A 27169-nucleotide genomic window follows, 5' to 3' on the forward strand; every position below is an offset into this window, starting at 1 on the left:
CCAAGCCATTAGTCTGCGAAACAAACCTTATAGTCATACAAAACCTAATGCCTACATGTTTTATCACTATTCACTAAGAAGAATTGTCTCCCAACTCATCCCATATTATCATATAAGCTGAAGTTCATAATTGCACCCAACTCATTTTGTTTGGTTAGCATTTTCAAACCGAAAGGCCGGTGGTAGGTTTGGATCTATATGAAGCAATATTGTCAAACTCGGGTTACAGGTGTGCAAGAAAGCTTAGACAAAATTAAACAGGTGAAATAGACTGGTCTGAGATGATAATAAATTCCCGGATTACCAGGCTAGTCTTGAAGAATAGTAAGCGACAAGGTGTCCATTGCTTTTCTATTATATAGAAACTGTCTCATTAGCTTTCATGGAATGGAGTTTTTTATTTGATTACTTCTGAGCAATTCAAGCTTTACCCAACTAGTTCATTAGCTTCAGTATTAAGCTTGTATAACTTGTAAGCTTTACGCAAATAATCATTACTTCCAAGAAACCCAATGGGACTAATCGAGTCCTTAAAAGAAAAACATGGAGAATCCAAAGCTCTTGATCATACACGGATCAAATAAAGAAACTCAAAATCTCTATATCAAATCTCTAAAGAATCTACATGAAAAACCCAGAAAAATCAAACATATTATGACACAGTACAGAAAAAGTACAAAGATCATGTATTTCATATTTCATTATGTACAAAATACTATCTTTTTACCGTTATCTAGATAACAAACAGTTTAAAGATCACAACTTTTTGGTTCTTTGGCAGAGAAAACAGAGTACTCTGACCTTGAAACAGAGTACTTATATAAGCCAGCTATCTCGGAAAATGGACTGAAACTGCAGCAGAACGAGCAAGAGCACAATGACAGCAGCAACACCCCACGGTGAGCTCCCCTCCGACGGACGGTTGTGGGTTCTACGACGTTGTTCCCAGGGTGACATGGCAAAGAGCCAATCCGGCTCCATAGATGAGAGCCACTGAACAATGAGAAGTAGGACTATTGGTGTGACCAAAAGGACCCAGTTGAACTGTGATTCAGCTTCTTCCACAGCTGACTCGTAGGAGGAGTACCATGAGAAGCCCAGAAAGACTGAGAGTACTGCAAAGATTATGAGAACTGGGTAGGGTAGAGGGTTTAGGGAGAACCCTTCTAAGAGTGCAGAGGTTTGGTTTCTTCTTCCATAGGCCATGGATGATGGTTTGGTCTTGATTCTGAAGAGAAAATAGTGTTAGGAACTGAAGGGCTTATTGTTTTTATTGCAGAACTTTTTGTAGTTTGGTTGATTTGGTGGTGCCAACTATGAAGTACTCATCTGGTTATTTTGATTGCCTAATCAACTCGTTTGTGGGGTTTCAGAGGTTAATGGGCGGCCAATGGGGATGAAACGTAAGAAGTTATAACTTGGAGAAACTATTCGATGAGGCCGACGTCAACCTACCGATCACCTAGCAATGGTAAGGGTTTCAGGTATCTAGCTCTCATGTGACGGGTATTTACGATTACTATCTTCATTGATAAATCGGATGTATCATGTGACACATATTTTTTTCATATAAAAGTGTATTATTTAAGTATATTGATTATGAGTTGAGCATCTGTTTGCACCTGTTTTTGCACGTCGACCTACTAAACTCTCGCTATTGGATGAGAGAGAATTTTGGCTGAGATTAAGTAAGGGCCAAGAATGAAGTCACTCGATCATTCGGCCGAGAATGAAATTAATTGGTCATTCAGCTGAGATGAGGAAATTAGTCAAATAAGCATTAGGTCAACCGAGAATATAGAGTTTAGGTCATACGACCGAAATGAAGGTGTTGACCGAAATCAGAGTTTCTCGGTCACTTGACCGCACTGAGATTATAGTTTTGAGTCGTATGACTGGGCGTTGTTCGGTCACTCGACCGAGATTAGAGTTTTGAGTATGAGATAAAGACATCGTTCAATCACTCGGCCGAGGTTTGAGATTTTGGGTTAAACAACCCAAAAGATGATGAAAGTGGATCACACGGTTACATGGTTGGGAAATCCAAGTTCAAATGAGTGACTACGCAGATGGGCCGAGAAGGAGCTTAGATATGCTCGGCCAAGCCCAACTGACAAACATCGGCCGAGGAGTCTGTTCAAGGAAGGAATCCTCACAAGGAAAGAGTTCAAACCAATTAAGGATTTCAATTGTGAAGATTCCAGATATCAGCTGAATCATAACATTTATGGATGAATCAATCTTAAAAGGAAGGAGAATCCTACTTAAATTTCACGGCTTTGGAGGACAAGTTAGCTAGGGTTTTGATTTGTATATATAGCACCTTGTAACTCATTGTAAATGGTTCTGCACCACACAAACAAATCAATATACAACTTTTATTCACAAACTTTTCTCTTGCTATCTCATAGCTAGGTACATTGCCTTCGATTCAACTTTCATAACTTGTTTTCCTTTCTAGTTTTTCTTAGTTTCAATTTAGTACTTTACTTTCAGGCACCTTACTTTCTTGTTTAATTTTTTTTTTTTATATGCCCTTTAATTATCGCACTTAGGAGTAGTTCGTAATGTAGAATTCTTATCCGTTGATCTCTTTCGGCCAATTCGAATTGGATCAATGCGATTCGCTATTCACACACACATCATCTCACAACGCTTTGACAACCGAGTCCATTTCACCTTCGTCTTCATCGTGATCTACAAGTACCTTCACCCGATATATCTCTCTTGCCACCCGAACCTTTGAGTTTACCAAGGAAGTGAACGTGATCGAAGATCCCGGTCAGGGTTAACGCCTAGCCGAAGTCCTTGCAACACAGGCATTAGAACCTAACGGCCGAGAGGGTTCCTTCCTCGGCCTACAATCATTTGATAAGAAGTCAGATACAAGCACAAATCATATCTGAACCTCGCTCGACCTTTCGGCAACGAGTTAGCACGCCCATGCAATTTTAGAATGACGATTCAACTGCAAGTTCCTCGGCTCTCATTTCGGCCGAGACGATTTTGAGGCAAACATCATCTAATGACTTATGAGATATGTGCTAGATGCTATGAGTTACATGAAGATATTTGTCCTTGTATATAGGGTTTACAAGGAAAGGGTTTCACGAGCTCCATGATCGCTCTTTCTTTACTGGTTAGTGATTTAGTATCGACACATGAATAATTTTTGTGTATTCATAAATATTAATAACTCATTTTAATTCAGTTTATAAGTCATTTTTTGGTTAATTTAAACCGTTGTTATAAGGTGAAACATGATTTGATATCAATTGCACATACTGAATATAATTGTTAGAAATTAAAGTCAAAATACATTTTGACAATTTGACATTAATCTGGTTTTTTTTTTTTTTTTTGAAAAAAGAAGATAATTTATTGATCAAATACGATTAGAATCGTACAAAAGGGCATCCAGAATGAAGTCTGGAGCATGAGTAAACCATTCAGATTGAACATCTAAATCAAAACTATGGCTAGCCAATCTGTGAGCTACTCTATTGGAAGTTCTAGGTGCATGCGACAAATAGATCTGAGGAGAGTGACTTAGTAATAGCTTGATATCTTCAACAATACTACCCAAAGAAGAACAATCTTCCTCTGCTGAGTTAATAGCTTGAGTAGCTACCAGACAATCACTATGGATTACTGCCCTCGTTACATCCAAAAGCTTGGAGAAATTCCACTCCAGATTTTAATGCCAACAGCTCAATATGTAAAGCAGAGGTGATGAACTGCTTTCGGAGAGAGAAACCTGCAATAAAGTCGCCCTTATGGTTACGGACCACTCCTCCTACACCACCATAATTAGCTGAGCTGATGAATGAACCAACCACATTCAATTTCAAAAAAGTACTTTCTGGAGGGAACCGATGTTTCACTTGCTGAACCCCTACCATAGAACCATTATCACCAGAAGAGTTAACTTTTGAATACTCTTCGTAATATATCATTGCAGCAGAGGTTAAAGCTAAACTAGATTTCTCTGAATTATTCCATAGCTTATCATTCCTATTCTTCCAAATAATCCACAACAAGACTAACAACCGAGCAAAGTTATTTGCAGTTAGCACTTTAACCTGCTCAAGAAGCCATTCTTTAAAAACAAAAGGAGAAGGAAGATGAACCTGAGAGTAGAAAGGATAATCAACAAGGGTGGATTTCGCTGTAGGACATTCACAGAGAACGTGGCTCAAAGTTTCAAAAGGATGATGACAAAGCAAACAACGCAAATCACCTGTGTATCCCTTCGTCATTAACTTGGCTCTAGTTGGAAGAATGTCATTACAAGCTCTCCAAGCAAAAATAGAGACCTTACCCGGAATTTTTGCTTTCCATAAGGCCCTCCACAACTCTGAGAAAGGATCACCTTGGGATGTTGAGGAGAGGATATTGCCAAGAACGAAGTCTCTAGCCACTATATAACCACTCTTAACAGAATAAAAACCTTTCTTCTCAAGCTTCCAATACAATCGATCAGATGGTCTTCTAGCACTTAGAGGAATGCAAGCGACCTGTTCTACAATGTGAGGAGGAAAAATAGATCGAAGCACATCTAAATTCCAAGTAGAAAAGGCGGTATGAATTAGCTCTGACACTAACTCCACATGAAAACTAGCAGGTTTTCTTAGAGAACTATATGGAACATTTGAGATCTAATTATCACCACAAATCTGTACTTGAGTCCATGTTCTAATTTTCCACAACAATCCAGCGTTAAGTATTGGCCTAGCATCTAAAATACTTCGCCAAGAGAATGAAGGCTTATCTCCCATATCAGCGGTCAAAAAGTACCAATTTGACATTAATCTGGTTGCTCAAGGATAAAGTAATGAAAGTACATTTTTCATTATTTTAAAATAATGAAAAGTAATGATTTAACTCCAGTCTGTCAAAATTGAATTACCAGTTACAAACTTTAAAGACCTAAAATTTCTAGTACATTTGCCTTCAATAGCGGTTTAATAGTGATTAGTTTATGCAAAGAACATCTTTTCTCAAACATTTCACAGTTTAATAGTGATTAGTTTATGATTGTACTGGCAAAAAATGCCTACTAAGTACTAAGGAAAAGGTTCGAGTAATCTAAATTCTTAATATTTTTTACTAGAGAACGCGCTACACGCGCCATAACTACAGAAGGTTTTTTCCCTGTTTTCTATCGTGCTCGTCAGGCGGCGCGCGAAGGCTGGACTGGCCTCTGGCCTTCCTGTCGTCTGTTCCGCTGCCGGACGGGTGATGAGATTAAGGCTTGGGACAGCGTCCTAGGGGCTATGGCTACTCAAGGCTTGGCAGATGGTTCGGTGGTTTTTTTCTGTCCCACTCCCTTTCACATATGGTGGCCGGTGTTCCGATCTTGGTGATGTGGGCGATGGATTGGGATGGGAGGCAGTTGGATCCCAATCTGCTTTCCTTCCAGGCGGTGTTGCTGTCCTCTTCTTGGTGGCTTCGATCTGGTTGTTTGGGTGAATCCTTGTCAGGTTTGCTAGAGTTCCAGTTTGGGGCTCTTGATGGGTGGTGACGCTCCGTTGACGGCATCTGAGATCGACTTTGCCGTGCTTCAGGTGGTGCAACGTGGTTCTGGAGGTGCTGGTTCGGCGGCGGCGGCGCTCGGTTGTGCACGTCTGGCTGCTGTACAAAGGATTGGGGCGAGGCCTGTTGGGCCGATCTACTGGGTCTTCTTTAGTTGGGCTCTTTTTTAGTTTTTTTACTTTTTACCTTGGTCTAGAACCCTAGGTTTGTACTCTCTACATTTGTTAGGGAATTACGCACTTTCGTGCCTCTAGCAAATCCTCTAGAGTGGTAATGACGGAGGATTCTCGAGATAAGGTTAGGGCAATGGGAAACTCTAGGTTTTCCCGGTCCTCTTCTGTGCCTAGTATTTGTTTTAGAGTCTAGTGCTGTGTAAGTTAGCTACTTTAATTGTACACCAATTGAGGTCTCTAAGCGGTTGGGTTGCTATAGCAAGAGCTTAGATAGTTTTGGGTTTTGAGCATTTTGCTAGGCATTTTAATAAGTTAGCGCATTTGTTTTCAGTGAGGGTACTTGTCATTTGCTTGGCAACTTGTGCCAGCTAGATCTGTTGGTACGAGACAGCTTGTGATGTATGTGTCTTCTGGCCATGAATAAGTTAATGAAGTTATCTATTTCTCAAAAAAAAAAATTAGTGATTAGTTTATGTAAAGAACATATCACACGGAACATTTGTTAATGACAAAGATATTTAAGTAATGATTCAATTGAACTTTTTCTTTTCTCTCATTTTCTCTTCTGCAGGGTGTCCACTTACTATTGGAGGATGCATGTGTGGTGCCGGCACTGAAGTCTGCATGGACCATAGAGTATCACATACTTTAGCCTAAACAAAGTCGGTGAACCTTTAAAGTCTCATCCACTCGGGTCAATCAATAATGACAAATCCCAATCCAATGAATCCATCCCCTAGGGGAATAGACATGAAGTTCATTTAACGCTGAAAAACAATGTGTTATGGACAACATTGACATGATATGGAGGCAGATGAGACCCCCTTCCCTTGCATGATCACCATAACTGGTTGAAACTCTATTTGGTCACTAATGAAAGCTCAGAAATCTGCAGCTGTTTGTTTACCCCATACTTTTTCTGCACCAAAGTGAATAAACTATGGTGTCCAAATATACCTTGTTTGCATATCTTCCACATTAAGTTTTAACAATCTGATTTCTTTTAAATATATCTTTATTAAAAATCAACCAAATCGGAAATCATTTGATCAATCAAATCAATGAACGATTTGATGAACGATTTTGATGAAAGTTAACATTTTCACGACAATCGTCTATTTATTTGATATAATTGGATGAACAAACTATCTCATGATCGTTAAAGAAGTATATAAAATATGAGTTGTTGAATTATGATGCATAATGAAAAATAAATGGATTTTTTTTTTTTAGAAGAATAAATGGATGTGTTTGGATAGAAAGTATTGCAGAATTTGCATCTCTGATATTCTAATCAGAGACATCCCACCTTTTAGTTAAAGACAATACATGGGTTCCTTGGCAAGTCATGGAGCTGCACTAGCAGCTAGTTTTCATGAGATTCTGAATCTCTGGGGATAAACAGACCAGGAAAGTTGGCATTTGTTTGGCTTCTACTATGCAACTAATTAACTAAAGCCAGAGAAGAAAGAAATTTGAGATCCTCAAGTGGAACCCATGTAGTGAGGAAGAGTAGGAAAGGAATTAGGATTGGAGATAGAGCTGGGGTTATCCCTTCTAATAAAACAAAATGAAAAACAACTTTTACAATCATTTTGTCATGTTACAACAATCAGAGTACCCAAATTTGGTGTACTTGTACGAACACCAATTCAACCCAGTACATATAACATAAAGAAACCAATAAACACATGAACCCTCTTTATCTTAACCGAGTACTAGACAAACCAGCTCTTATGAGTTTTGATAAATACAGCGACATGATCGTTTCAGAAGTAGCCGCACTTACAAGCATGCCTGCACTTGCAACATGGTGGCATCATATAGGGCTTCTTCGTTTCCATTGATGACAACCAATGAACAACGGCAAGCAACAGCAATGGTGCGGCTATGAGACCCAAATTGATCTCAAATTTGGGGGCTACGACCTCAAAAGACGAGATCAAAGTTGACAAGAGAAGAAGTACAACAGTCACTGCCAAGAAGACCAGAACTGGGTATGAAGAAGGGGCTTCTGTTCTACAACAATGATGACCCATCAAGATTCAATGACCGTTCTTTCTCAATGAGAGCTTTTATTTCAGAAGAAAAATAGGTAGAATTTGAAACCAACATATAAAAAAAGACTTCTACATCCAAGTCTATATCTAGACCGCACAAGTATTTATGTATGGTCTTTTGGAGTTTTAGAATTTGGTGGTTGCTCTCAAATCTCAATCAATCGTTATCATACCAGCCTAATGATACCGTAAGGAATATTATCACTAAATGATCCAAATGACATAGGGCCGGCTGAAGAGGGTAGTGGGTGGACAAGGCATTTTACATAAAAATCCATAGTCGGGTAGAGGTCATTTTCAGTAACTCACAATTGGAGGGTTAGGATCTTACACATTAGGTAGGAGACTCTTGCTGGCATACCATTCTTTCAATCTAGCTGAGTCAATTCCATCCGGTCAATGGTTCAGACTCACAATGTGATTACAGCTACCGCATACCACAATAAGACACTGAAAATAAAATATCTCATCATACAATGATACCAAAGGTGGAAAAATTTCACTTCATAAGAAATGTTGATTCCTTCTTAAAAGGTCACCTTTTAGGTAGTTACCTACAACATGACTTCGGGTTATCCAATTTAGTGATAACAAGCAGCTTTGTTACTTTCACGTCCAAATCGTTAGCCTAATGTATAAGAAAGATATCACTACAAAAATATTATAACATAGGTAAGATGTTACCCTATTTCTAACATGGTAAAAGAGTCACATAGGCAGATTCAAATGATGATGCGGGTATATCCTACCACAGAAATAAGCTTCGCTTAGACTTTTCCCTGGTACTGGAAATTGAGTTCGTAATCGTGCTTCAAGGTTGCCAAAGTGTTTCTGCAAGGACCCTCTACACAAACAAGAAGAATATGAGAAATCAATTCCTTTCAATCATATCTTTTATCAAGTCAAAAATTGTTTACCTCCAAATGAGGTATGAAGACGTTGAAGATCATCAGGTGAGCAAACATCTATCAGCGCATATACACCTGGTCTTAGAGCTTCATCTATTTCCCTGCAAGTCCATAGGATAGTTCAGACTACATATAAGGGACACTTCAAAAAAAAAAAATGATTGATTTTTGGAGATTGTAATTGGTGCATTTGCGCATACGTATTTCAAGTGATATCGTCCTCCGACTGATGCAGAATAAGATCAAATGATTAAAATACTTTATTTTGGGTTAATTTTAGGAACATTAAAAATTAGCATGTTGGTTATCTCCCATTGATTCCTTGTTGTCCCAGGTCTATCTCTTCCCATTGTTTCTCCTCTCTTAAACCCAATCTTCCCTTCTGTTCTGAACCTATCTCTAAATTCTCAAATCTGCCATTCGGTTCCACATCATTCATTTCATAGAAATTGGAACGGATGGCATCATTTCATACTCAAGTTTCTGGAGATTGGGAAAAAGAATATATGATATGAACATAGGTCTACACCAACCTCGCCCCTTCTCCACCAATCAAAGGCCAGCATTAATCTTAATTTAGAATCAGGCACCAATATCAGTTTTAAGTTTTAACTAATTAATCTGCTGTGCCTTTTATGTTCACTGGGAAACAACAAATATATTTCAAGGTAGCAAAAATTACCTTTTGATGCCTGTTTTGCGGGGGCCATATCCTGAATAAACCTGTATGTAATAAGCTAAAAAGTGGTAACAGTGTGGACCAAAGACCTCTTTTTGATGTCTTAGCTGCAAAACAGATATGATAAAACCAGGTGATGAAGTTATTTTCTCCTTTAGGTATTCAGTCAAATTAAAGTCAAAACTTAATGGAACAAAACTATAATCTAAATTAGAATGATACTATAAGTGAGCACCTACCTCTTCATAAATCCTTCTGAGAGAACATGCACATTTGACTCCTTCTTCTACTTCCCATGAAAAGAAGCCTTCCCTGGCTACCACAACAGCATCCAATGTCTCCAAACAATAAACAAGAACACGAACAGAAGCTTGAAGTAGAGCAACATACCCCTCGCATTCACTAGAAATTACAAAAGAATTACTGTAATTCTCAGCACAGTCTACTTGATGAGTAATGTACAATTAATATAGACCATTTCAAACATCTTTGACAATCAATTTGCAAAATATGAATATCAAAAGTTTAAAGTTCTTACGCATACTATACCTCTTCCCACCTGATCTTTATGTTTTCAATTTTGGCCCTAAGCTTAATAGTCTATTGCACACTTCGCAAGTCTTTACTATGAAATTTTTAATACCAAATGAATATAAATACCTTTTGTGATGCTTCACAACATTATGCAATAATCGGCAGCAAGCAGAATATAGGCCGATTGAGTATTGCCTATCTATGCCAGAGACATGTACACTTGCTACAGGGTCGGATGGTTGGTTATTTGGACTTGTTGAAGAATCATTTGGAACAGGACATTTAGAATGTTTTAACAGATGGAAATCTTCAAAAAGTGCTGAAGGTATACGTAACGAGTGTGCTACATGCCAGACATCCATTTTGTATATTGCATGCTTGCCAGAAATTCTTGCCAGTACATCAACACACATAAGAATGACTGTTCCTGGATCTGGATCAGTATCATCTTTACTCAGAGTGAATCTCTCATAGAAGATTAGTGGACTCTGCAGATGCAGAATAACATTGAACATGCAGGCAATTAACCTCTGAATGTATTTTTTAACCACAATCAAATTGCGTCCTGAAACACAAATAAAAGGTCAGAGCATGTCCAAAGAACTTCAATGATATACACTTGAATCCATACAATAGCTGAAGGGAATTATTATACATGTACACTTTTCTTCCAATGTGGTAATATGTCATTGCATTTAATTCACACTTCTGTATGGCTAGAACATAAGTCATAGGATAAGTAGCTAAAAGAGGTCCTTATGTGAAGCAATTGCTATAGACATACAGTTCCATTCATCAATGCAGTAGCTTAACTTATGCATAGCTAAATAGGGAATTAATGTAGTAGAACCATTTCATACGCTCTATAAATGTGTGATATAATATTACCTGAAACAAATTCCAAAACCAAATCCAAGCAATCAATGCCAGATGCAACAATTGAAGAAACCTTTCCTCCATCTTCACTTCCAGCACATATGTCATACCTCACTGTGCACCCTTCCCGTACACCAACTAGGGCTCTTTCGATAGCTTGAACTGCAGATTGGAGATGCAACTCTGTTGATTTCTTTATGAACACTGCAAATGATGACCTCAACCTAGCTTTGAATTCATCCAATAAATATTCCCAGCCAGAAAAAGATGATGCTTCAGAAAATCTCCTTTCTCCTAAGGGTGTGTTGGTGCTTGTTTCATGAGATGCAAGAGTTGCTCTTTTCCCTTGTAAAGTTATGCATTTCCCTAGAGCCCGTAACTGTAGCTGAACCATCTTGTCAAACAAATCTCTGGATAAGGTAGGATTAGTCAAAGGAAAATGATTCCCTAATTCTTCCAGATACTTCAGAACACCATCTAAACACACAAAATAATAGAAGTGTGGCACCTGACTTGCGTCCGCTGATTCCAATAACAAGACTTGCATAATGCCAGCAAACTTATGCACCAAGCTTGACAACATGGGAGCGCTCTTAATATGCAAATTTAGCCTTAAAATAGCAGAAGAGGCGATTAACAACTGCCTCAGTAAGAATGCTGCGTTGGGGAAATCACCTTTTAGCATGCTTCTCAACAAAGGCTTATTTAAAGATTGCAGTTCAAATGAATCAACAGCAGTGAGAACAGTAACAACACTATTTGCATCTTTCAAGCGCGGTCTTCTTCTATGAACACTACCAATTACAGAGTCTTCACAGATGTCAGATAATGCTGAGCACGTCACTGCAACTGCAGATTCATCCTGCAGTCCACCACATGCCATATCAGTGTCAGCATCATTGCCTTCCGGCAAAATCTTCTCTGCACCCAACAAATCTAAATTGTAGCCTGACTTCTCAAGATTATAGGCATGACATATAGTTGTGGATTGCTGATTATCGTCAAGAATAAACATTTGTAGTAGAAGACTAGAAATTTCTTCAAAAACCTTTATACAGAGGTTGAGTTCGGAGATTGGTTCAAGTTTCCACCTTGACAACTTAGCTTTCTCATCACTATTTCTCCCATCTGTGTCGATCACAACGCATGCTAGGCCCCATAAAAACCCACTAAAACACGAAATTATGGAAGCAAACTTGTTCAAATTTAAAGCATCAACAGAAACTTCCTCTTTTCCATTACAAATGCCATTCTTCACATTTACAAGTAAGATCTGCATCTGTTCCTTCAAAATCTTAGCAACAACGTTTACACTTTTCCAGGCTTCAATATAATTGGACGAATTCAATAAACTTCTCTGTTCTTGGGCACATCCAAAATTCAGCTCAGCAACCTCAAGGAAACGAACAGCATGATTGGATTGATATTTATTTAATGTCAGAAACACATAAAACGTGTGATCCATTAACGCCAAGATCATATCATGAACTTGATGATAAATATCTTTTGAGAATGATTCTTGAAGCCCAATAACCATATGCACTGACTTGTAAAGCCATGAAACTGGAAATAAATCCTCAAAGAGTACAGTGTCTGAGGTTTGACTGGCTACTGTCTCCTCACAAGCAGTAATTATACATCTTAAGGCCTTCCGACAGGACACAAACAATCTGAAGAGCTCATAATAATAAGTTGAGTATGAAGCATTCTGATAATCTAATAAGCCGCCAACAACAATCCTGAAAAATACAGAACTGGCTATATTAACAAATGCCTGGATTGAATGGATACAAATATTAACTTCAATTCAAATTGAAAGGAAAACACACAATATTACTTTTCATGAGATATGAATTCTTGAGACTACTGGGGAAAAAGGTTCACATATACATAATGAGGTACTATTATCTTCACCCATGAAGTATTAGAAAAAAATATCAGAATTAGAAAGTGTATCAAGAATAACAAAAACAGAAACAGAAAGAAACAAACAAGAGTCTAACCAAATTCCTCTCTTTTGCATACATTTTATGGAACTATGTTCAGAAAATGGAACAACAAAAACAGAAACAGAAAGAAAACATCACTGAACTGGACAACCATTTTAATCTTAGAACCCAACTCAACTAATTGAATATTTCATTTTATTGACTATTTCGAATTGGGAATGATAATTACTCAGTATAGAAGAATTCTTATCTTTTACTTCTTTTAAGCAATAAGAACTGTACTGATTGTTGGACCATACATCAAACCCATGAAAGCTCATACCTTTCGAGGTTCAGAATAGAAGTCACATAACGTGAAAATGATCTCGTGTCCAAATGACCTTTTGGCATGCAACTCAAAAGATTAAGCAAACTCTGACAAGCTGCAAATTTCATGATGGTAGATGGTTGGGAGTTTTGTCCCTTGCAACTTGAGGCTGAGGAACAATCAAATACATTGAGTTTATTGCCGGAAATAGCCAATGATGAGTTCTCTAAATCACTTAAGACATTTGGCCAATTAGGTGATGATTTGAATTTAACATTGCCGGATGGAAAGTCGCTGATGAATGGTAATGTAGATTTCTCCAATGCACGGCAGAACCTCTTTGCAAAATACCTGCGGACAAACTAATACAAGAGATAAAATAAATACCCTGATTGAGATTAACAGTAAATAAAAAGTGAGAAACAAAAAGAATCCCCAAAAAGATACAAATAAAAATATTTTGCAAGATACAACTTTGTGTGTGTGCATGTACATCACGTGAGGGTCGGGAAGCACCATTTGATCTTTGAAAGATGCTTACTCTTTGCTCATACAGACTGGAATCAATAAAGCACTGTGATGAGATTTGATGCAATGCCACATTCTTCAGCCTGTCAGCTTCATGGTTCTTGTGCTCTATAACCACTCCAAAGCTGCTTCTTACATAGGGAATTGAAGTATGGATTAAAAGAGAAAGGAATCTCTTCAAATCCTTTTTAGAGGCATGAGGGCACCATGCATGAATATTTTGGCAAACAACCCACCAAAGTGCAGTTGGCAATGACTTCTTGTTCACAGAGCAAATACTGAAATCCCATTCATCACTTTCATAGTCAACCATCTTATTATTAGTCGTATCAGCAGAAATGAATATTCGCTGTTGATCTTCAGACACTAATGAGAGGTGCTCCATCATAAATCCCGTGAGTCCTGCTGCCTCTTGCCTCAAAGAAGAGATCTCCGCAACTTGCACCAGATTGTCACCAATTTCAATCAAATATTCAAAAGACTTTATACGACTATTCAAATCTACAAGCCTTTCACAAGCCATAGCATGCATTAGATAAGTTAAAGGACAAGAATCAGCTGCACGGCCCTTACAAAAGATGTTTGAAACAGATTGAATAAAAGAAAACAGAGAAGCTGAAGGTTGTACAATCCAAGAGAAAAATCCCCCATTGATCCAATCAGACATTTCCATCCAATCCCTGCCAGAGAATGAAGAGAAGGAATCTCCCATTTCTGCAGACATCTTTCTTGATAAATCTGGAGGCATAAGGATTGCTGCTTGCCTATATAAGCATCGGCAGGAGCTATACAATCGAAAGAAGAACAAAACTACCCAATAAGTGGAGACTCCAAATATCATATATTTGTTTTTGTTTCTATCGATCACATTGTCAGAATCTTTTACCGCGACAGACCATAGGAATTTGTTTACAGCATCCTCCTGCTGTGGTCCAACCAGATTGCTCATGCAAGGGAAAATCACTCTAATTAATTCCTTTATAGAGACGCCAAGAAGGTTACAGTTTCCAGTTGTGACAATCAATGACTCTAGGAATAATGCATATATTTCTGACAACCCTCTCCCAAAAAGTTCAGCTTCCAGATTAAAACTGTGTAAGCTACTTAGATGGCATTCAGAAAATTCTTTTTCATCAGCCTCCGAACAACTAACTTTCATCCACTCTAGAGATTCTGATATATCCAATGTTAACTGCCGAATACATTGACTTGCTTGTCCTTCTGGTATGGACTTCATTGCTTTATGAATTGCAATTTTGAATTCATGTGCAGATAATAGCATTTCCACAGCTTTTGCATATGCTTCACCATGAAAAGGAATGACAAATCTAGTATAGTTCAGTTGACCATCGCTATTATGTAAATTAATAACCCTTATTGCTTTACACAATGCAAAGATAGTATTATTCACCTGCAATGGTGCAATAGGAGAACCAATGGGATTACAATCACAATCACAATCACAAGTACAAGAAAACTTTGAAAGAACAAAACAAATTATCAGAAGAAACTAAACTGAAGACTTCCATATATAAAACATAATTAAAAATATACAGTTAAAAGCTGGAAAATGCTTAATCAAAGAGCATTTTACTAACCTGGCGAAGTTGACTATAGAGCATAATTAATTGGCATCCAATATCTGTTATCTTGGAGAATAATGAGCATCTATCCGGAGAATCCACCAAAGAAAGCCCAATGGCCCAGTAAGAGAGGATCATTAACCACAAGCTTACTAGATCATTCTCTAGAACATCATATTCAATTTCCATAAGATAGCCAACAGCAGAAAGTACCTCATTTGCTATTAGACTAAAATTATCTGAGTGTGTAACTGACAACTGAATTAAATCTGAGGACAATGAGATGATAATATTATAAACCTTCTTCAAGAAATTAAGAGAAGCTCCGTCAGAGGCATCCTCTGTTCTCACATAAATCTTTTCATGCATAAAGACCAAAAGTACATTATTTATAGCTTTAAGTGTGCAATGAATATCCAACAATTCAGGGCCCACTTTCAGCTTAGTTTCAAGAAAGCCATTGATCTCAAGCAAAAGAGGCTCCATAATCAGTACAAAAAAATCGTGAAGTGACTTTCGTGTTCCTGGATTGAAACTAGTTGAGCAATAATTCTTTTCAACAATACGACTCTCAGAAGATATCATAGACGTTTGACCCAATGAACTATCTTCTAACTGCCTTGAACCTTCACTCTTCCCCATCATTTTGGTACTTGCAGTCAGCGCTGAATCCCTCTTTAGCTTTTTAACTTGATCAATAAGCAAGTGAAACAATACTCCTATGCTTTCTACTGCAAATGCATTCTTTGCAGCTAAAATTCCTTCCACTTTATCAAATAAATGTCTATGATAACTCTGGTTGATTGTTTTGGAATCTTTTGACTTCCCATCATTGGATGTGGTGTCTTTTTCAGTACTGCATAAGCTCAAAAACCCATCAATGTGGAGCGGGTGATATAGCCCATGAGATAATACATCTTCAACAAGCTTCAGTAAGTTTCTTCTCCAACCAGGATTACTTCCACCAATCTGGAGATGCAAGAGACCCAAGAGATGCAACAGAGGCTCAAGGAGCTTATTACTAAAATCACGAAATCCATCTTTCCGAGCGTGAGCCCTTAAAAACCTGGCAAATGGCTCAAGCACCAAGCACAAGAATTGGAAAACAAATACACCCTCATTGCCACTAACAAGAGCTTCACTGTAAAATTTGTGTCCAAGGTCAAGAACTGAACTTACAGTTATAATCCACATGTCTAAATTTTCATTTGAGAAGCCTTCTTGGGATGAAAATACCAAAGAAATACAATCAAGCACAGTAGTGTACAATTGTAACCCTTCACCAATAATTTTTTTGTTCAATAAGGACAGTGCGCTCCTTGCAATCCAACATATAGAGCGTAAAAGGTTCCGTGAGAAACTTAACGAAACATTTAATTTCAGAGACTCCTCCAAACAGAATTTGAAAATCTCCCAGCATCTTAAATCCAAATACGTATAAATAACTTCAGCTTGATGCTTCTCTCCACCACTCTCAACTTTCTTTCCTTCGGAAATCAACAATGACTGGATCCAATCACTGACAAAAATTACTAAACGTGACATGTTCACTGCTTGATTATCCTCATCACTGCTGCCTCCTTCTTCCTTCACCCTCGACATCACAAAACCATGAGCTAGTTCCACCTTCCTGCATTTACATCCCTCATTCATCACAACTCAACATTAACCCTCCTTTTGATCACTTATAAGTCAATGCAGACAACATGAAGCTTAAAAGTCTTCGTTTTCACACACACCAATACATAATAACTCAAGTACAAAATAATCCCAAGAGATTGAGTCTAATTCAACTCACACTTTGCTTAAATTGGGCTATAATATGCCACCACCCCCTATTGTTCATCAAGATTCTAACTTTCCTAGTCAAGAACCAAACTTTCTTCATACCCAATTTGAATTAAACTCAAAACTAAAGCCCCAAGTTTGTATCCAAACAGACTTAAACGAATGAAAGCAACAACAAAAACTACAAAATGGGGATGAAGAAGAGTATACTAACTTGTGAAGATCAAGCTCTCTGTCCTGGATTGACAGAATTAACTCCAGGTTCCTCCATGGACCACCTTGATTGGGTTTTTCAGCTTTTCCGACTTCAAAGTTTTGGTCTTGTGGTTCATTCTCGTTCTCTGATGAATTGGTGCGGTTAGTTTTGGGCGGCCTTTCAGATTCTTGGGGTTCGCTCTGCTTTCTCTTCTTCTTGTTCTTCTTGGGTTGTCTCTGTTTAGGGTTAGCTCCAGAATCGGCCATGGTTGGATTCTTGGGCTCAAGTGTTACCGTGGGTTTTTGTTTGGAGGTTTTGAAAAAAGGGTATAGGGACTTTGCGGTTTTAGTTGCAGCTTGGCATTGGCAATTGTGGAACCGAACGATGTCGTATTGGTATAATACAAGCAGACATGAAAGCCCAAGGTGGAGATCAAACCTGGAGATCGATCAGCGATGCAGGAAGCACAGAGAGCGATCGGGGTCGGGGCTGTCGGGATGAGGTCGAATCACGACCGGTGTCGGGGCTGTCGGGCTGAGCCGCTGAGGTCGAATTGCGATCGGGACTGCCGGACTGGGAGGCGGAATGAGATAGAGAGGAGTCGATAGAGTGAGGGACTGGGAGAGAGGTTTAGGGTTTCCGATTAAACATATACGAAACGACGTCGTTTCGTGAACAGTTCGGTTTTTCGGTTCGGAACCGACCAGATTCGGTGTGGTGTGGTTTTTTTCGGCTGCGGTTCGGTGATCGGTGCGGTTTTTTTCGGTTTTCAGTTTCGCGAGCCCACCCCTACTTTGCGCTTTTTGTTGCAGCTTGGCATTGGCAATTGTGGAACCGAACGATGTCGTATTGGTATAGAACACCAACAAAGAATTTAGAAATCTCAAAAAAATTAAAAATGAGGGATGACAATTTCTAACATCACCATCAACCCGACCGGTTTGGGTTGTCAGCCAACTGATAAGAATACATAAGTGTGGAAAATTATATATCACAAATCTTCTTTAGTTTATATGTGGAAATACCAAAATTATTCCAATCTCTTTGCCTCGCCTTGCCTTCTACATGACATGATATCTCAACCTAGAGACCAAATTATGTTTCGTGTCATGATGAATTGCTGAATAAACAGGTTACATAAGCTATTTACTGTCACTTATACTTAATTGTGTTGTTTGATAAGATTAGATAATCGCTTTGACATGAATTTCTCCATCTATTATATAAAGTAAATTGAGACCACGAATACCATGAACACAAATTAATTTTCACCCTTAATTTTAACCATCGCAACTCTATTTTGTTACATTCAGTGACATGACTTCAATATTGATATTATTGATCGAAGAACCCTAAAATGTAAAGACTCTTCATCTCACAGAAATACGACATTGTACATTGTAGTGCAGTGAAGCGTATAAATAATAGAAACCACATATACATCATGTGTGCAAATGACCATGCCCAGACAAGATAAATACTCCAGATTGTAAACAGTCCCATAGACCAATACGATATGCCAAACTATAGTATATGCATGCTTCTATAAATGATTGTACATTTAAGGATTATATTTACGTACTAAAACCTCATATCTATCTCATTGGTTTTTATAGACCATTGCGTTTCTACTTGCACAAAACCCTTTGCTATTATAGGAAAATCTCTGCAACTTCGGCAAGAATCGATAAGGTACACATAATCTTCATCCCAAATCTAAAGCTACGTACTGATAATCTGCACCGGCCACTTTCCAAATCTCAAATAATGAAGAGAGTCGTCTGGTACATATCACTCTCAAAAATCTCAACAATTTCAAATTCATTCGAAAACTCCTATATATACTAGATACTAGAAATATTACCCGCGCTTTGCTGCGGAATTTGTTCTTGTGTACAAATTAGAAAGATGAAATACAAAGAGGAAATTATTACATATTATTGAAATAGTAAAAGAGTCTTTATACATTTTACCTAAATGCTAGCTGTACAAAAAAGTGGGTTGCTTTAGTTGTAGCTATTAACATAGTAAAAGTAGCAGCTTCAGAATATTGAAAGAGCTAGCTAGTTTAGTTATAACTTATAAGTTAACTTAGAAAAAGCTGCTGCTGGAGTTTGTTCAAAAAAGTGATGGTTCCAGTTGTGGCTGTACAAAATGCTCCAGTTGACTGCTTCAGTTTCAGCTGCGCAAAATGCTGGAGTTGGTTAGCAAAAGTTACGCAAAATGCTGGAGTTGTTGTTGGAGCCCGTTCAAAGCATTGGTTGTTCTAGTTATAGCTGTACAACATGGTTATTTATGTTTAGTCATTTTTCTGCTTGCGAGGCTGTGCTTTAGTTCCTAATGATGATGTTGCCGTTCCATGTTTACTTTGCCTGCCACTTTCAAACAAAGAAAACAGAGTTAGAGCTACAGGAAGGAATTTGAAAATTGCAGTTTGATATAGAATAGAAATATAACAGTCAGAGAATTTGATAGCATATTTTTTCTCTGAATGAATCACACAGTTTCAATTAAATCAGAAGCCAAAAAAAAATAGCAAATTTTAGTAACATAAGATGTACAACTATATTTCTACACAACATGTATTGAGTACTATACCATTTCAAATAGATAAATCAAACTTCAGATTTCTATACAAATATCCCAAAGCACCCAAATCAGAAACCAAAATGTTGCAAGTTAACAAAATGCTGGTAACAAAAGATGTATGGCCAATTGAAAATGAATGAATAATCTAGAAATGAGTGTATTGCTGTCAACGAAACTGATTTTAAAGTTTGATTACATGAATGTTATTTTCATCAAATAAAGATATCTTCTAACCAGAACCAAGATCATGTAGAAAAACCAAAATTTCCTGCTGTGTTATATATTACATTCCAATCCCTTAATCTATTTCAGTTTAGACCAACCATTGGGATGAAGTTGTTCAGAGTGTGATTTTTTATTGATTTACTTTATCGAGAGCAATTCAATTAATGTATTTTAATAATTGTTCTTTCAACTGATCATGATATCCATAGAAACTCAACATCCTCAAATTACATCAAGAAATGAAAGCTGTAATGTTGGGTTCTTCCCAGGCTTTGGAACCATGAATAATGATTTGAATTATCATAATATTGTGTACAGCACCTTGTTTCAAGGTATATATGATGATTCAAATAATTATTTATGGTTACAAAACACTGATTCAAGTGGGTTTAATTGTTCGTACCAAACATAGTATAGTGTAGTGATTATAGAAACTAAATTTCTGTAATATTTACCTCTTGGCTTTTTTGTTCGATTCAGAGGTGAATATATAATTCTCTTCTGCTTGTTTGAATGGCTCTTTTTCTATCGGAAACAGGATATGGTTTGGTGTTGCAGTGGTTGGCTCTTTTTGCAGTGGCGGTCCAAAGGGTTGTACGTCTGGGAAGATACCTTTGACTATGAGTTCACTTGTTGGATATGATCTTTTGTTGACCAAGTCTTGACAGCTGCTTCTGAATAGTTGTTCTGCGCTTGCTTTCCCATCAATATAACTGTGGCTTGATCATTGGCATCTTCAATAGTAATAGAGACTCTATAACTGCATGTAAAGCAGAAAAGTTAGTTCCTTCCTTTGGTTTACTGTTATGATTCTTTTAAAAAAAAATTAGTATACATAGAACTTTTGTTTTGTTTTGTTTTTATTTTCCCTCATTAACAGTAAGTAATAGTGTTCATTATAGTATTAAATGAATAGAGTATGTTAATTATATAAAAGAAAAACATAGAATAAATCAAACGAATATAGATGATATAATGCCATAATGGATTTTCAAGTTTCATACATGATTATTAATCTCTCTCTTTGGTGTATAAGGAGTGCATAATTTTAACAAATTCTAATAAGTAACAAAACTAAATCAAGTTTCATATTGGCTCTCACCTAATTTTTAACATTCACCATTTTGGTGATAAATAGTAAAGTTTTCTGAGGAGAACTAAATCAAGTCTCGTATTGATATAAGAGGGATCAACTATTCATCTAAAGAGAAACCAAGTCTGCAGAAGCCCATGTCCTTGAAACTGATATAAATCAGTATGAGCAGAAATAAATACTAATATACTTGAGCAGAAGCCCATGTCCTTGAAGCTCATGTTCTCAAACAGAAGTTAAAAAAGGTCCTCTTGGCATTAATTTTTGACATTTTTTTCACTTTACCAAAGAATGCATAATCATAGCACCTAATGACCTGAATATTGATGTAAACACATTTTTGCAACTTTGCAAGATAAACACATGGGCTAAAATAATATGTAAACGATCAGATCATGAGCCATCACTTTAGTAACGAAGAAATTAATAGCATAGCTGGGTTCATTGGCTCTCACCTAATTCTTAATTTTACAATACCCTAAACACTTGCAGAGACTATGAAGATCATGAAAATCTATCTCAAAATTAATCCCCCAAACACCTAAAATAGATAAAACCGATATTCCAGACTCCAGAGTCCAAATTGCATTAAGATCACAGCCACCCAAACCTTGAATCAATGATCCCAAAAACCATGCAAACCCAAAAACTCAAGGGAAAAAAAATTACAAATACCGGAGAAAGAACCCAACACAAACATATCGAGTTGCGATTCTGGAAAAAGAAAAAAAAATACCAATTGTTGTGCAAAATCAAAACGAAACCGTGACAGCTTCCCGTCCCCCTCTTCCTTTTCTCCGAGTTATCTTATCTACCTTCTTCCCCTGTTAATTTCATATATTACCAATCAAATGACTCCAGCTCTTCCAATTATGGGAATTGAATTACCAACTCATCAGTCAGAGAAGAAGATAACCTTATTAATCAGATGCCTCAACTTTTCCACTTCTTCTTTCCTTCAGCGCAAAACCTAATATTTGATTCTTCTCTCTCTCTCTCTCTCCACGATCTCCAACTCCGGCGAGGTTCGTTATACCAATCCACCACTGAAAAAAAAGCAAGGACGAAAACAACTGTCGGTCTAGGAGGCTTCTCGAGGAAGAGAGTGGAAAAACAAAAGGTCAGTGGCAGAGGCGTAAAAAAAATCCAAATGAGGGCAGAACCGTCTTTTCGTTCCCTTATGAACAGTAGTAACAGTAACCGGTATCAAATACTAGACAACATTCCCGCGCGATGCTGCGGGTTTGTTTTTTCATTTCTCTAATTTGTTCGTAATAGTCACAATTGTAAAGTAAAAACTGTTAATTGAAACTGGGTTGATTTTACATATTACAAAAAGTGGTGTTTTAATAGTAGAAAAATAAAACTACTACTGTTCTCTCTGCAAGTGAGGATGACTTATAATTAAAAAGAATACATCAATATCTACCAACAGAAGAAGCCGAGCTATGGAGCACAAAGGAGGTATATTTATCCTTGCAGATTTCTTGCCTCTGATAGTGATCTGAGGAATCCTATTTCCGCCTAAAAGAGTATATATCTGCTGGGGGTTCATACATAGTTGTCCAAGAAATTAGAATAAGCCAATTATCATCCCTTTTAGGCAATCAAGGGACTTTGAATCATCCTTTTGTTTTTCACCAGTTTTTTATTTTATTTTTTAATTCTTCTTCTTGCCTTCTTTTAATTTTAAGGGAAAAAGCATACTTCTGGTAGAACATGAAAAATTTGGGGGAAACAAATAAGAATTTGCAAGAGAAGTGAACTTAGTTACCAGCCTCACATTAGTTGCTTGAACTGCTTCTCATTGCTTCATCTTTTTTTTTATAACATTCCTTGCATTTGAAGAAGTTGCTTTTAATTATGGCATGTCTGTTCGACGACTCCTTCCTCATGAAGCTCGATCAGCATATGCCTTCAACTTAACTTTTGATGAGGAAGGAGACAAACTGCAACTTCTGTTACCGAAAAATTGATGAATGCACAGATCACTCAAAAGTTTAAGATGAATTTTAATGTGAATGAGATCAGTCATCTAGCAAGTAGCAACAAAGTAACAGAGCCAAAACAAAACAAAAAGTTTGAACCAAAAACCAATTTCAATGATAATCTCATTCACACAGAAGCACAATGAACGTTAAATTGAGCATCAAAACTAATCGACCGAGATCATACCTTGCTAGTATGTAATATTCTAGATGGTGTGAAGTTGATTTCAACAGCATTAACTTGCTTGCATGAGTTGTAATGATGGGATCCCCACTGAAACCAAAACCAGGCTGCAATGTGTATTTCTTCTTTTTCTTCAAAGGAAATTGGTATATGCCTGCGGCACCACATATAAGCAAGATATTTAGACATAGCAAGACTGGAACGTGTCGTACAAATAAATCGATCTACAACTCATGGACAAAAATATTATTGATCGTACACTCTCTGAGGCCAATATTGGCCTAAATCATTTATGGATTTAAAATTCACACTCTCACAGGTTATTTAACACCAATACTTTGTTTATTCTTATTGTTACGTATAATCACGAAAACATAAATCGAAAACAGAAAATCATAAATTCTTACTGGATACAGAGAGACCAAGACTCGGACAGCACGAAAAAATGTCAGCTTCTAACAAAACTGTGACAATCACAACAACGATAAAATGCAAAATCCAATAGCTCAACATAACTGAAATCAAGTGGCAGAGAATAAAAAACAAAGCTGATCTTCTTTCTTTTAGACTGAGAATTTCATCATAGCTTCAAATAGAAAGATATTGTTACAAATGAGCACCACAATCCTATAAAGTTATTGTCCAGTTCTGCAAGTATTGTTCTTCAAATAGAAAGATATTGTTACAAAAGGGCACCACAATCCTATGAAGTTGCTGCTGTTGCATTAGTGATGATACAGTTCAATAAAGGTACTACTACATACTACCAGAGACCAGATTAGTAAAATGACTTCTGATGATACACAAACTATTTCTGAAAGTAGAACCTGACAAACTTATGGGGAATGAAACTAAGTTGAGTCACAACTAAAATGTGTTTTGGTGTGCAGCCTCTCATAACAACAACCAAAACAAATGCCCTTCCCTAAGGATCTTAAAGTGTTTACCACAATGTATCTTTTGTGACTCATTGTCAGCCTTGAATTGTCTACCTAATTGGAGGTACTTTGTTTCGACACTTCTTTCACATGCATGTTTCTGTGACTCTGGTTTGCACTTGTGGTGTGATTAAAATCAAGATTCCTCAATTTGTGGAACTGGGCCAAAGAGTAATCAAGCATTGACTTGTGCATCTATTAGTTGATTTTGTGAGTCCTACTTATAAGATGAATCATTGAGCTTCTGCATTCATATTGTGTTTACCTATTTCTAAATCTAATGCTGAAGATTCTTTAGAAAAGTACGGTTGGTTTCCAATGCTTAAACATTTAAGAATTATGTTCTATGTCAACAAAGGTGTGAGGGTCCATAATCTAACCTTTTCTGCTAGATATGTGCCTTCAGTTGCGCCATTTTCACAGTTCATTTTATCTCCCTGATTTTCAATCCTCAAATGAATAGTTGTCTCCTGAAGCTTTCCCTTTGCTTCATCTGGACTATGGTCCCTGGAACCTCTATCGTATGGTCTGAACTGTTTTTCACAAAATGAGAGAGAAAAAGTTGAGATCCACATAATGTTTCATATAAATTCATCCCACCAAAACACTCAGATTGAAATAATAGCACATTTCATTACTTCCTAGAAACTCACTTTTATAAGAGTACATTGTAGTTCACCTGCATAATTTAAATGTGATTCAAAGGAACATTAGCTTTGAACACTTAATCAAACTTCTTTCTAATTACTTCCATAGTTTAGCAGGGCCTCTGAATGGATGACATGCACTTAATGACGCAGTATTTTAAACCAAATAACATGTAGAAACAGCATACTGAGCGAAAAACTATGACAAATTCTTTCAACATGGTAAATGAAATATCGGTTTTATGTGAACCCCATGAAACCCAAGCATCATAGTCATAATAGATATTGAGTATTTCCATATTGAGTAAAAGAAATGAAAAAAACTTCCAGACACCTCTGGTAGCAGGTGTCAAGGCCAAGCCAGAGTTCATCAGATACAATGAATTAACAAACAAATAAGCCATCTATAATTCAATGTGATCTAAGAAGTCCAAGTTTATTTCAAAATAAATGGGCAAAAAATGAATTGAAGGTACCTGTGGCATGTCAACAGCATATCTGATTTTATCAGATGTAGCTGAGAGCGGTTCAAAAGGAAGAACCATTCCTCGCTGATTGGTGAGATTGCCGAACACATTGTCTAGTCTTTCATTAGCTGCACCTGCATTGATGCACCATAGCAATTACATATATTTTCGACTCCATAATGTAGAATGGAAGAATAAAAGTTAAAGCATTCTGACTCACCAATATAGCTCTTTCCTGTTGACAATAATTCAACGGCCTCTCTAGTTTTGGTGGATTGTTTCTTTGCCAAGGCCTCTTTGGAAAGTACTGCTCATCAAAAGGGACAACAGAAATGTCTATCAAATTTGCATCCCTATTTCCGATTTCTAACACCAGCACCACTATTTTGTACAAATTTATATCACATATAATAAAATTAATCAACCATGTGAAACCTAACATTTAGAGAATCTAGTAGATTGAAGTAATGCTATACTGCATCAGCAGCATAGTCTGACACTAAGATTAGCAATCCATGAAACCAAACTAATTAGGCCAGAGTAACGGTGTCTTCATCAATGCAATTACAGCAGCTGCAGCTTATAAATATTCAAAATTCTTCACTTGTACAGTATGATATATTATTATTCTAAGAAAAAAAAACCCACCGATACCTTACAATTCCCCAAATAAGCCACAGAATAACAACCATCTCATTTTTTACTCATCCTATCAAAATCAGGAATAAGCTCAGGAATAAGCTTTACTCATCCTATAAGTCGATACCTCTCAAGAAAGCGAAAGCTCATTCCTGAGCTTATCCATGCAAGGAAAATTCAAGCTTGAGCACGAAGCACCAGACCTCTCACCCTTCTTCTCATCTTCTCATGTTTTCTTTTCTTCATTCACAACAACAATTTCAGGCTCTAACTTCTCTTTCTCACTCTCTGCCCATCAAAATACTCAAATTTCAGTAAAAAAGATCAATGAAAGAAAAAATTGAGCATTTAAATTTCAAAATACAGAAGAAATCACGAAAACCCAAAGTGGTTTGTACCTTCTTTTGTAGTTTCTTCATTATCAAGGTCAAGAGCAGCCACTGGGATTGAAACCAGGCTCTTTCGCTGAACAGTCCGCTTTCTGAAACACCCACAAAATCTTGAATCAAACAAAAGAAAGAATATAATTTCAATGCTTTCAATTAGATCAGTTCAACAATTAATACCTGTTCGATGAATCAAGAAGAACCCAAACTCTATCCAGCTTTGATCGATCAGTAAACCCGATAATCTGGCTCAGCAAATATTACTGTAGATAGACGCCTCTCTCCGTGTAGATAGAGACTTCCAGATTTACACAGGGAAGATCGAATCCGAATCATAGATGCCAACAAACAGTACCACCTTCTTCGCTATTTCTCTCTCTTTCTCCACCTCTCTGTGCAGTGAAGTAGCGAAGACATGATAGGACTGAGCAGCAGACCAGGTGTCAAGAAGAAAGACGCGGGAGTTTTGGGACGGTAGACAGGTGTCGGGTAACAGAGACTTTTCATCCATGACCGGCTCGGCTGGAGCCGTCACTGTTCATATGCTTATGAACAGTGCCTTAGGAACAGTAACCATCATTAGTATATAGCTAGGTAACTAGAAAACCCAGCCGCGCGATGCTGCGGCACAAAAAAATTGCAATGTTCTCGTCCAAACTGTAGCAACAGAATTCAGATTAAAAAACATCCTCACAATTTACCCAAAAAAAAAAAACCTACTTGTAAGATAGAATTATCTTATGGTACATAAACAGCTACATAGTTAACTTTTGGAGTTGATACACACTATCAAAGCCGAAGGCCCTAAAAGGAAATTTGCAGCTTAGCTTCATACTGCATTATTTGATTCCCAGAAAGAGAAAGGTAAATGAAAATGAAACCCAGATAGGACCCCAA

The 27169-nt window shown here is 37.3% G+C and overlaps 3 protein-coding genes across 12 annotated transcripts in view; all 3 read right to left on the reverse strand.

Annotated features, from left to right (window-relative positions):
* Positions 1-581: 581 nt before the first annotated feature.
* On the reverse strand, positions 582-1387 carry LOC133738738 (uncharacterized). The gene has a single exon (XM_062166328.1). The coding sequence runs from the start codon at positions 1204-1206 to the stop codon at positions 817-819; it is 390 nt and encodes a 129-aa protein (XP_062022312.1). The 5' UTR covers positions 1207-1387; the 3' UTR covers positions 582-816.
* Positions 1388-7238: 5851 nt separating this feature from the next.
* On the reverse strand, positions 7239-17884 carry LOC133738383 (uncharacterized). Of its 4 annotated transcripts, none has more exons than XR_009860103.1 (12): positions 17135-17884; positions 15148-16762; positions 13563-14960; positions 13037-13383; positions 10778-12504; positions 10016-10454; positions 9595-9757; positions 9359-9462; positions 8686-8777; positions 8518-8612; positions 8323-8396; positions 7239-8218 (listed from the first exon to the last, which is right to left on the reverse strand). XR_009860103.1 is itself a non-coding variant. In XM_062165914.1 (11 exons), exons 1-10 carry the CDS (start codon positions 17380-17382, stop codon positions 8536-8538), a joined length of 6210 nt encoding a protein of 2069 aa, XP_062021898.1. In that variant the 5' UTR covers positions 17383-17884; the 3' UTR covers positions 7239-8218; positions 8518-8535. The 4 variants fall into 4 exon arrangements, 2 of the variants coding, with proteins under 2 accessions (XP_062021898.1, XP_062021897.1); XR_009860104.1 differs by having other exon boundaries at positions 8308-8396; XM_062165914.1 differs by lacking the exon at positions 8323-8396.
* A 1146-nt stretch (positions 17885-19030) lies between these two features.
* Positions 19031-27169, reverse strand: part of LOC133737066 (uncharacterized) — a 104351-nt gene continuing 96212 nt past the window's right edge. For 6 of the 7 annotated variants that reach the window (XR_009859804.1, XR_009859803.1, XR_009859801.1 and 3 more), the window contains 12 exons: positions 26453-26929; positions 26285-26367; positions 26014-26174; positions 25468-25554; positions 25257-25381; positions 24514-24666; positions 23199-23349; positions 22798-22981; positions 21940-22069; positions 21760-21847; positions 20386-20690; positions 19031-19494 (listed from right to left, as the gene is read on the reverse strand). The gene's annotated coding sequence lies outside the window, so the exon portion shown is untranslated. Of the gene's footprint in view, positions 19495-20385; positions 20691-21759; positions 21848-21939; positions 22070-22797; positions 22982-23198; positions 23350-23602; positions 23660-24513; positions 24667-25256; positions 25382-25467; positions 25555-26013; positions 26175-26284; positions 26368-26452; positions 26930-27169 lie in introns of all 7 variants that reach the window. The other variant, XM_062164691.1, reaches the window with a different exon arrangement.

Source organism: Rosa rugosa, chromosome 3 (assembly GCF_958449725.1).
Source record: "Rosa rugosa chromosome 3, drRosRugo1.1, whole genome shotgun sequence".
Taxonomy (NCBI): domain Eukaryota; kingdom Viridiplantae; phylum Streptophyta; class Magnoliopsida; order Rosales; family Rosaceae; genus Rosa; species Rosa rugosa.

Bases quoted from the DNA above. Each gene is read 5' to 3' on its own strand.
- LOC133738738 (XM_062166328.1), bottom strand. From the start codon at position 1,206: ATGGCCTATGGAAGAAGAAACCAAACCTCTGCACTCTTAGAAGGGTTC.
- LOC133738383 (XM_062165914.1), bottom strand. From the start codon at position 17,382: ATGGCCGATTCTGGAGCTAACCCTAAACAGAGACAACCCAAGAAGAAC. The intron at 12,505-13,036 runs GTATGAGCTTTC...TGTATTTTTCAG, and splicing joins TCTATTCTGAACCTCGAAAG to GATTGTTGTTGGCGGCTTAT. The intron at 10,455-10,777 runs GTAATATTATAT...TTTGTGTTTCAG, and splicing joins GGTTTTGGAATTTGTTTCAG to GACGCAATTTGATTGTGGTT.